General features: G+C 33.2%; 1 protein-coding gene across 1 annotated transcript in view; it reads left to right on the top strand.

The window, feature by feature from the left end:
* The window catches only part of PGR (progesterone receptor), a 73118-nt gene that overhangs the window by 46663 nt on the left and 14050 nt on the right, over positions 1-12405 (top strand). The window contains exon 4 of the mRNA XM_079101939.1: positions 5176-5481. Within this exon, the coding sequence (XP_078958065.1) occupies positions 5176-5481 (306 nt within the window). The remainder of the gene's footprint in view (positions 1-5175; positions 5482-12405) is intronic.

Raw genomic sequence — 12405 nt, 5'->3', positions numbered from 1 at the left:
GAAAACAATCATTTCTATATTTCACCCTCATGTACAGTTTAAAAGTTAGATCAGCACAGATGTACATGTGACTTTGTGGTTCATATTTCAAATGATATTGAAGATAATGGTTCATAACTAAATGTTATTAAATACACAGCTAACCAAATGAATTACAGTTTCATTTACATTGCTAAGAGAAAAGTTTGTGACCAGTTGCTAGATAATAGAAATAAAAAGGTTCAGATTATAGGCTTGATCTCAAATGCAGGCCTCCTCACAGAAAGAAAACATCCTAAGTAATGCTTTCCAAGCTGTTAGTTAATTTTATGAGGTAGTAGGAGGTTTTAATCAAGTAAAAAGGTAAGATATACTTGAGAAAAACTACATATTAACATTATTATCTTAGCAACTTGTAATTCATATAATGTATTAAAGGCTCTAAGATGCACTGAGGGAAAGACATCTCTTTAACACTCACAATCCCACTGTGTTCATACATAGTCATAGATGCCCTTGTGTGTTTGGATTGGGGGAAAGGGAAATATATGATCAGGGACACTTATTATTACCAGAAAAATGAGAACTAAACAAAGCTATAATTTCCCTTTTTTCCTTACTTATTTCCAATCAAGTTGCAAAAGTACCTACCATTTGTGTCTACTGTATGCCAAGCACTCTACCATGTAACTTTATGCATCATTCTCCCTAGGCAAACTGCGATAATGCAAGGTAAATTTTAAATTAACTGAATAAATAAATATTAATATTAAATAAAAATATTAACTGAAATAAATAAATATTAATAAATATTTATATTTATATAAATATAAAAATTTATTTATAAAAAATAAATATTTTTAGTTATTTAATAATAAATAAATAAATATTAATATTAACTGAAAATTAATGAGTAAATTGGTAGGTAGGCAAGTAAAGTAATCTATACCAGATAACAAGTTTTTATATGACAGGATCCATACCCAGATATGGCCAACCCAAAGTTCCTTATTTTTTTTTTCAATATGCTATACTTTCATTAGCTATAGATGGAGGCAAGATTTACTCCATCTTCTATAAGTATTTTTGGAGGAACAAACTGATATTCATAATAGGAGATAGATTATAGATGTGGCAAGACTGTAACAATTTAATACTTTAGGAAAATATGGTCTTAATATTACTATACATTTTTTAAAAAGTTCTTAAACATGATTTTCCTGGTGTGCAAAGTTCTCCTTTGATGTGCACTGATTGATTAGCTCCCAAGGAATCATTAGTCTGTAGACTTCAAGAAATCAGGGGGATTGAAAGGGGGAACAGTGGGATCTAATAAACCCCAATTTTGAAGTTAGCCAATCTTTCTCTGACCATACTATTTAATAGTGCCCTGTTCCCTCAAGTCACTCTCCATTATAGTACATGTATTTTATTCATAACATGTACCATTGTTTAGCACTAGCTCATTCTTTCATCAAGGGCCCTCTCCATCTTCTGTACCTTACCACCAGAATATAAATATCACAAAAGGAGACACTCTGTGGTTCACTGCTGTGGTCTCCAAACTTTAGTCAGTGCCTGGCACAGGAAGTCAATAAATGTTTCGTGATTGAATGAAAGAATAAATGAAGAAGCCCTCGATTAATAGCTCTTCTCTGTAATCTATTATTATGAACTTGGCCAGTTACTTTTCCTCTATAAGCCTATTCATCTTTAAAATGCTAATCTTTATTTCAAAGACTTGATCAATTAGATAAGATATCTAAATGACTAATTCAATGTTCTCTTTTTAAAAATTTTAATTGTTTTTAAATTAGAGAATTATAGTTATACATAGTAGTGGGTTAATTTGACAAAATCATACATGCATGGAATCTTATTTACTCCATTTCAGTCCCCATTTCCCACCCTCCCATCCTCCCCCCATTCTCCTTCCTAATACTCTACTAATCTTCCTTTCACTCATTATTTATTTTTGATTGGTGCTTTATACAAATACATACAGATGAAATTCCCTGTGCTATATTTATATATGCAGATAGTATGATTTTGTTAGATTTATTCTGCATTTCCTTTCCCTTTCCATCCCTCCTCCCTCCCTCTTGATCTCCTTCTTCTACTCCATTGATCTTCCCTATATCTTTATGATATCTGACCCCCCCATTTTCCCCTTTTTTTCCCTAGCTTTGCATATGAGAAAAACATTTGGTGTTTGGTTTTCTGAGTCTGTATTATTTCACTTAGCATGATGTTCTCCAGTTCCATCCATTTACTGGCAAATGCCATGATTTCATTCTTCTTTATGACTGAGTGAAACTCCTTTGTGTATATATACCACATTTTCTTGATCCATTCAACTGTTGATGGGCATCTGGCCTAGTCCCATAACTTGCCTATTGTGAATTGTGCTGCTATGAACATTGAAGTAGTAATATCACTATGATTTTAGTTCTTTTGGATAAAAATCAAGGAGTGGGATAGCTGGGTCAAATGGTAGTTCCATTCCTAGTATTTTGAGGAATCTCCATATTGCTTTCCAAAGTGGTTGTACTAATTCCCTATCCCACTAACAATGTATGAATGCACCTTTTCCTCCACATTCTTGCCAGCATTGTTATTCTAGATAATTGCCATTCTGACTGGAGTTAGATAACTTTTTGACTTTGCTTTTATTGTGTATTTCCTTATTTTCCCTAGTGCTTATGAAAAGGTTGAATCAGAAGCAGAACTGTGAATATTTTCACATTACTTCAAATGCATGTTAGTAAATTCTCTGGGGACTTTAATTTTAGAAGCACTTTCTAAAGTTTAATCAGTGTGTAAAGCATTTGCTTTGGTTTTTAAAGAGACTCCAGCATTTCCTAAAGTAATAAAATCCTGAGGAAGAGAGGACCCTAAGGGTGTGAAAAGGAGAAAGGAAGTTAAACAAATCTGACTAAGAAGAAAAGCAATGGAAGAGGCAGGCTAGTTATCTCCAGAGCACCTCCTGGGGTGCTGCACCATTCTATTCCTGGGGCTGGGAATTAGCTTTACAAGGATATGCTTTAGCTGCATGCTTCAACTGTGTTAAGAATCACAAATAAAATGTTTTTTAAATAATGTTTTTAAAATAGCTATAAGATGGCAATGATAATAGGAGAACTGGAAGGGGTGGGTTCCTTAATTTTAGACTATTTTCTATTTGCTTTTTTAAGTATAAGGTTTATTACACTTCAGATTTTCAATTTGAATTACTATATCAATAAGCTATAAAATGACCTGGTTTAGATAACTGAAGGAAATTTTGATGTTGTATATTCAATCTGTATGGTCTTCAAGAAGATATAAAGACTTTTTTTATAAATATGAAAGCAGTACACCTTAAATATAAGAACTAAATTTTATTTTTCTTTAGAATCCAACTTTCTGACTGAAATTCCACTTTAAAATTTTGCTATTTGACTTAGGATATTAAATATTAGGCACTTCATTATTATAAATAAAGCACAGACTATAAAGAAAAATCAAATTGGAGGAAAAACAGTGTTTGATTTCAGGGAGGGTTTGTTATGTTTTCGGTTAATCATTATTTTGGGATTGGAACCAATGTTAAAAATTATTGAATTCAAATTTTGTACTCTTTCCTACAATCCCTTGCCTAAATCTCTCTGCCAGAATCTCACCAAATAAAGATGCAGTTCTTGGCTGAAACATCAGTGAGATAGTGTTAGGGATTAGGAAGGGTTGAGGTTTAGGGACCACATAATCTGAGCTCTACTATTCTAACATTGTGTAAGATCTCTTCTCTACTCTTCCTTTTCCCAATCTACAAATGGAGTTAATAATTCTCACCTTGCAAGACTGTTATAAGGCTAAAAAGATACATGTATACAATTCCTGGCATATAGTAGTAGATGCTCCCTCCACATCTTGAATGATTCATTCCTTCCCCAGGAAACCCATTTGAACTCTGTCTACAGTTCTGAATTCTTTTTGCATATTGGTCCTGACCATCCTGTTACCTACTAGTTCTAGCTCAACTCTTCAGAGCTTTATAAAACAAGTAGAATCCTTTTTCTTTGTGACAATACCTAAACTCAAAAATCACAAAGACATGTTTACATAGAACAGCAAGTAACTTACTTAACTGGGTAGATTGACGAGAATTAAACAAACTAACCACTGGGCCTATGGTGGTAGGAAGTGGGCAGACTGGAGTGCCCATACCTCATCTACAAGCAGCAGATGAAACAGCTTTAATGGATTACTGCCACTTAACTAATTCAAGGATGTTTTTATAACTCTGGCCAGTATTGTATGAGCCAAACAAAACATGTCTGTGAGCCATACCAGGTCTAGATCCTTGTAAGCAGTCAGCAAGCCGCAGTTGCTGATTCATACTGGTAAGCAGCTCATGCTTGGCACAGAGCAGGTGGGGCTGAATCGCATATGCCTTCAGATCTTCCTGACTTTCCCTAATTCACCCCAAGATGTCTGTAAAGTATAGCAGCCTGGGTCAGCATCCTGGTGTCCTTCAATCTGTCCTAATGATATAAATTCTATTCATCTCACCATCAGGCTTTTTTTTCTTCCTAACACACCACAATTTATCAAAGTAGCAATCCTAGAGATTGCCTATAAATGCAAACATGGCTGACCAGCATGGACTGCAGGGTGCAAACTCCATCTTCCCTGATTTAGAAAAGGTGTTCTTAAATTTGGTACCTTAGTTCTCAAAATAGTGTATGGTTTGATTTCCGGGCATCTGTGAACCTACTAAAACTGAATAAAAGATTTTGTGCAGTTTGTATATATGCATATCTTTTAACAGTTTCTTAAAAGAATAAACCCCAAAAGAACTCCCTTTTTAAACTATGTTTCAATTAATGTAGTCTATAGCATTAGCTTTTGAAGGCAGTCCTGTCAGAAGCATACTGAGGGTGTTCTCTACTAAAAGCTACTTGTCTTTTCATTTTTTTTTACACACACAGCTTTATAACCCCATGCTGGATTCTGATATAATTAACTGTACCCCACTAACCCAACGAATAACTAATGTCATTTAAATAAAAAATGAGATGTAATATTTGGATTTTATTTTATTTTATTGGATTGATGCTAAAATCCATAATGCTGTGATTCTAAGGCTTAAGAAAAACGTTATACTGCTGGATATTTAGTTTGTATGTATTTATATGAACTTTGTTCTTCTCATAGGTCGAAAGTTTAAAAAGTTCAATAAAGTCAGAGTTATGAGAGCACTGGATGGTGTTGCTCTCCCCCAGCCAGTGGGTATTTCGAATGAAAGCCAAGCCCTAAGCCAGAGAATCACTTTCTCACCAACTCAAGAAATACAGTTGCTCCCCTCGCTGATCAGCCTGTTGATGAACATTGAACCAGAAGTAGTCTATGCAGGACATGACAACACAAAACCGGACACGTCCAGCTCTTTGTTGACCAGTCTTAATCAACTAGGTGAAAGGCAACTTCTTACAGTAGTCAAGTGGTCGAAATTACTACCAGGTAATCATAATTTATATATAATAGCAGGCCTTAAAATTTTTATTGTTAAACAGTCTGTGCAGTAAATTAAATCTAACAGCATGTTAAAATATGTTCGGCAGTTCAAAATATTTACTAAAGATCATATATATGTGCTATAGAAATACAACAGTAGCAAACACATTGAATCTTGTTGATAAATCAAGAATTGTATACATGAAGCAGGTAAGGAATAGCAGAAGTATATTTTTGTCATAGTCCAGGAAAATACATGTTGACCATCTTTTTTTAATGTCTATTTTATTCTAAACCCTAACTGAATCAACTTGAGTTGGTGGAAAATAAGATGGAATGCGTCTACTCATATAACAAATCAAAATAGCATTCGGAGTACAGTAAGCTGTCAAGTCAATTAACAAAACAAAATTAACAAAAGAAAAGAAGTTATTTAGACATAGAGAAACGAATCTTTCGTCACCATTTCCTCTATTTCATACAGGGGTAAAGGCAGAATTGCCTAGTAGCACTGAGAATTGGATTATATCATTGTGGAAGTATTTCAGTCACTTTATAGCTATCTTTGCTCCTTCAGCATAGCTCCATAGGAGCCAAGAGGTTTGAAAGAATAACAAGGATGAAATTCTCACTTCATTAAATTTCAGACTGCAGAGCCAGGAGAAGAGGTGTACCAATTGCTGTGGGGGCGTTAATCTCATGATTAGAAATAGAACACTTTTTTCAAAAATTATATGCTCGTCACACCAGTGACATACTTATTCTTCCTTAGAACAATTTATTTTTCTAATTTCTGATCAAGAATGAAATATATTATGTCCTTTTGTCCCCAAGGAGATTAAGTAGCTTTTTTTCAAAAGAATTTCTTCCTAATTTGCCTTAATACATTTCTCAGTTATTATTCTACCTGAAAGGTTTGAAATATAATACTTGAATCGTATTGATCATTCAAAGTTACATGAAACAGAAAAAAAGATTCCTGTTTGTTGAATCTTTAAAAAAAATTCAGTATTCTAACAAGATGAAGTAATTTATAGAAAAATCAAAATACCAGGTTATTAGCTTCATTCTAGATGAAAGGCCTTGAACAGGTAATATTTTTTCCAACTAGAAAAGTTCTGAATATTTAGAATTACTGTAATAAGGTTATGAAATTCAGTAAATCTTTGCTAAGCAAAATGTCATAATATATTGATAAAAGTATTCTTTAAAGATATGTGTTTTAAAGGGCTTTTAATTTTCTGTTTTTCTGTTATTTGGAAATGGTGATTTCATTGATTTTTGCTGATATAGAATATATTCCTTTTGTTTGCATTTTGGTATTTCTTTATCGTTTAATAATGTACTATATTATAAATCAATGCTATAAAATAATAAATTAATGCACTATAAGTGAAGAAAGAGGTTAGGGGGTGGAAGGGAGAGATAGGAAGTTTTAGGGATTGAAATGGAGCAAATTATGTTATATGCATTTATGAACATGTCAAATAGAAACTATTATGTATAACTATAATGCACTAATGCAAATATTCTTAAAAATATTCTATCAACAGCTGGCAGATTTAGAAAAAATAATCATAATTAAAAGATAATTTATTTACTTTCAATTAAAGCTAAGTGAACTTGTTAGTTGAAATAATTAACTACTAGGAATTTTTAGTTTGCACACAATATCATAAAAGAACAAGAGGAAATTTTTAAATTGAATTTGATGGCAACTTTTTTAATGTTGCAAAATATAATTTATGTGTAGCAAATCAGAATGATTGCAACACCATTATTACACATACTGTTTTCATTAACTATAAACAAGGAAAGCATTGACACTTTCAAAGTATTATGTGGTCCATGGCCTTTTAAACCACATTTGAATAGACTGCTTGTTGGGAATAGCACTACTGAATGAATAATGAAAGTGGTCCATAAACAAAAGTCACTACTATATTGACCTCTGAGAAAAGGCTGAGTGACATGTAATCTGGTATCATTAGTTACTCCAAACTGATCTGAGTTGATTTTAAACATGGTTGCAGATTTTATTTACTGATTCAATAAATGTTTCTTACACACCTCCAGTGTGCAAGAGCCAACAATTAAACAATGGTGACATTTTGATGCAGTCTTTCTAGCTTCTAGCCATCAGTTTTGCACATAGATTATTTTTTTCCATTCATTCATGTGTAAGAAGACTAAAAATTCTACATAAGATGGACTTTTGTTAATGGGGTCTTTATAATAAGCCAGAATGTGAACTACTTATTTACAGCGCAGTATGTATACATTGCATGTGCACGCACACACACACACACACACACACACACACACACATACACTGCTAAGAAAACATGTTGACAGATCAGGTCATTCTTTCCTAAGAGGAAGGTATTTGGGAAGTCAGGTTAAAATTGGATGCAGAATGATCATCAGAACAAAGATCATTGAACTCATGAGTGCCCCAACGTATAAATCTGCAGGTGCCCTGAGGATTCTTATTGCTTAATCAGAGCTTCCTCATTTCTTCTTTGTCTATATTCTTTCATTACCTTTGACTTGCTGATCTTAAGCAAGTTACAATAACTTTAGCTTACCTTACTTCTCTCAGATAGTATTTCAGATATATGCTTTTTCTATTCAGTGAAGACTTGCAAGGTGCTCTGGCTTCCTGACAGCATATCTACAAACCATCTCTTAGAATACATTGCTTCTGGCATTTAGAAATCGTGTATGCAGCTTTGGTGGTTAGTATTTTCTAATTTGGAGTGTGGAAGAACACAATATCTACAAAATTTTAAAAATGAATATAAGCTATTTCTGCTATTAGGAAATATTCTACCCAATGAGTGAAATAAGATACTAGACAGTGCATGTGGAAATGACATAAGATACAGATATAAGAAAGTAGGAACAGAAAACAGATATATTTCACAGGGACTAGAGAAATGAGAAAACATACTTTAGTTTATCTTGATAAGAAGAGGAAATCATCACCACTATTATGAATAACTGTAATGCACCAATAAAAAAAATTTTTAAAAGAAGAGGATAGCCAGGCATGGGCACATATCTATGATCCCAGCATATCTTCTATTTGGTGAAATATCTATTCAGGTCAATGTTTTCACATTTCAAATCTTGCATTTTTTGATACCTCCCTTTTTTCTTGGTTTCAATTACCCAGACTATTTAAATTTTTATTATTAGAAGACTGAGACAGTACTTTGCCTCATTTTCTGATTTTGACACATGCCGAAACATCTTTTGAGTCATTGGCAGTTATTGCATTTATGAAAAAGGATTTTTTCCTTTCTTCCTAAATCAAATAAGTAAATTGAATTATTGCTTTCCAAAAATGTGATGAGAAAGAAATGAAAGTGACTTACTAGGAGAAAAGTTAGTTGATAAGTGCTTTTATGAAGGCCTTCATAAACCATTTTTCAAAAATCCCATTCTACTGAAATTACTATTTCCAATGTTGGTGAAAATTTTTACTCATCAGATCAATTAATATTTTCATCCCTTAACATGTTTCACGTGTTACTGGAGCTGTTGGCAAAGTAATCATTTCGTGCTGAAACTCTTTCTTTGAATTCATCACTTTCCTTTCAGGTAGCTATGTTTGCACATTTCAGGTTCCATTTGCACATTGTTTGACTTCTTGTGTACTTGCTCTTCCACCCACACCATACATTTGGCATGTCTGAGTTCTGTCCTCTGCTCCAGTAGTTTCTTAGTCTGTGTGGCCTGGATGAGCTCATTCCTAGCCCTGTCTTTTACTGGTTCTCCACTCTAGTGCTCTACTATTAATGTACACATCAGCCCACACCCTCTACTAAGCTTCTAGACCATATATTTCAAGTACTTGCTCTATTATCTCCCACCCAGATGAACTTCCAAGTCAGCATGACCTTCTACTTTGAAAACCTAAATCCTCTTTGTTTAACTTGAAATGACACCTCAGCTAGAATCTTTAGTAAGATCTTTAACTTACTTTCTTCTTCAACCCCTGTCCAGGTACTTGTCAAAGTCTGTCAACTGAACCTATAAAATTCATGACTCATTATTCATACTACTTCCATTGCTCCTGCCCAGACTTAATTTGGTTGTCATCCTTGATTTTTGACTCTCAAACAATCCTCTACCTTAAGAATCATCTTTCTTTATAATAGAATGAGACAAAAATCATTACCCTATGTACATGTATGATTACACAAACAGTGTGACTCTACTTTGTGTACAATCAGAGAAACGAAAGTTGTACCCCATTTGTGTAAGATGAATCAAAATTAAAATAGGAATCATCTTCCTTAAGCAATTAAAATCAATTATGTTTTTTTCCTTTTCTTTTCAAAGGCAAACTCCTTGGCCTTAACAACCAAGGCCCTCTGGGGTCTTGCTCCTGATTTTGTAACATTATTTCTCACCAGTCCTCTCTTCAAGCAACTCTAAGGTCCAGTTCTTAAAACACCTTTTGCTCAGTTTCCTGCTTCCTTCTTTTACCTGTATTGTTTTCCCTACTTGGAGGTCTGTCTGTTCTCCTGCATCTTCTTGGAGCCAGCCCCTGACTAGCCATCAAGAGTCACATGACCCAGCACTTCCTTGGGAAGATTTCACTGATCTTTCCCAGATGAAGTTAAGGAACCCTTACTCCCCCATGTCACCCTTGCATTTGTCAAACATAACACTATCACTCTGAGCTGAAACTGTGTTCTGCTTTTCTGTCTGTCCCACCAGATTGTAAGTGTTAAAGGCAGGAACAGAATCTTAGTAAATTTTATGCTTAGTTGTGAGCATAATGCTTCTCTTCAACTGGGTGTTTAAAAATGACTTATAGAAATTTAAAGTATGAAATTAATACAAAAAGAACTATCATGCCTTAGAACATTAAAACATTGTCATTGTTCATAATGCAAACATTTGGTAATAATATGCATTGTAGTGAAGCTTCTCTATGCTCTTCCAAGTTCATACTTGTGTATGAAAATGTGTACCTTGCTCAGGTAGAGAAGGTATGGAAACACAACCCATATATATTTTACCAGAAATTGTCTCAGAGAACCTAGGAGGTCATACAGGCATCTCTTTACTTTATACTTTCTTTTAATTTGTTTTAAAGCATTAAGAATTAGCTTGTAGCCAGAGTATTTTTCAGGAATTATCAGGTAAGTCACTTGAAGGGAAAAGGTATTTTTATACCACTTGTTAAACACAATTAGCAATCATTCATTATGTCTCTTTGTGAAGACTCCATTTTGATCATCAGTTCAAATGTACTGTTTCCTGATCAATATCACCAATGGGAATTTTATCTCAGCATTCCCATCTTTGTTTCAGTATAAGGTAATGGAATGATATCACAGTTAATGGAGGGAAAAAACTGTACTTTTGTACCAAGCATGTTCCAGATGATTTAACCGTGTACATTTATCACAGAGAAGCCCTCTGAAGGTGAAGAAAATATAGATTACCTGAATTCTATTAGATGTAAATATACTTTGTATCATAAATATTGGGAATTGGGTAAGAGTTAAGGTATTTCAACAAAATTACTCTCTTAGTATAATAAAAGTATCTTCATTTCAATGCAAAAACGGAAAGATACAAAGTAAGAAAAAGTGAATATAATTATGTAAATATAAACAATCTCTGTTTTTGAAAAAAGAACAAATGAATTACCTATTAATTTGGTAAAAATGTTAAAACTCATCAGAGGTTAATATAAAGCAAAGGTCTAAAGTGAAAAAATGCAGCATAGTAATGCCAAATATTTAACTATTATAAAGCACTTTCTTTAGAAAATTATAAAAGTGATCAAGTATAGAGACATATAAATATATTCTTGGAGATTATAGTGAACAATCTATCGATGTTATAATACATCTGATTAGTGTAATTTCTCTACAAGGCTGCCATTTTATATATTTACATATATATATGAAGTACATAATTTTCTATATAAATATAGAAATATCACATATCTTTTGAATTTTACTGCCTTTGATAACATACTTTAGTTGTATTATACAGGTTGTATAATTGTTGAAAAATATCTCCTGACACATAATTTTGATCTCACTGTGTTTTAAAATTAGAGACTTTCTATCAAGCTGATTAGTGGCCCTCATAGGACCACTACTCTAACAACAATTCTGTTACAGGAGTCATTCATAGACTAATAATAAATATCTCTGTAGTGCTCTACAATATGAATAATTATCCATTTGAGTCTTATAGCAACTTATTGAATGAGTTATCATTATCAATGCGATTTTACCCATGAAGAAATTTAGATTCAGTCATATTAAATAACTTGCCCAAAGTGGCATTTAGCAAGTGACAGAACCATGACTAGAAATTCTTTTCTCCAGAACTTTTTCTAAGGTAAGAAGACCAGCTTTAGACAGATTATTATTAAATATTATTAAATGTTCAATTGACAAAAAGATTTTCTGTTCTAGATTTATAGTGTTGAGACTCATTTTTTTTTTTTTCTAAAAGACGAGTTATATATAGTGATGTACTTGAAGGTGCATTTAAGTCATAAGAAAATAAATTACTGTGAAAACTGCATGCCAAATTTTTATTGGCTGATTATATAGGGAGTCTTTCTGCACCCGAGTAAATCAGAATTCTTGGAAACCAACAACAACAACAATAACAACAACAACACTGTTAATTATAAAAATCAAAGCAACAACAAAAAACCTCTGTCTATTCAAAACAAAGGAAAAGAAAAAATTACTGGGAGATCACCAGGGAGTCATTGAATAGAAACTAGAGGATAAACTTGGAATATGGGTAGAAACTGAGGCATAAATCAGCATGACAAACACACCCATCGGATCCCACTATCACTTGGCACCACCACCAGACACCGCCACCATCAGGAATGAATAACTATATGTTTTGCTTTTGCTTTACAAATCCCGATTA

Source organism: Sciurus vulgaris, assembly GCF_902686455.1.
Source record: "Sciurus vulgaris genome assembly, chromosome: 11".
Classification (NCBI taxonomy): domain Eukaryota; kingdom Metazoa; phylum Chordata; class Mammalia; order Rodentia; family Sciuridae; genus Sciurus; species Sciurus vulgaris.
Note: the sequence above shows the minus strand (reverse complement) of the source record. Positions and strands in the feature narration are given on the sequence as shown.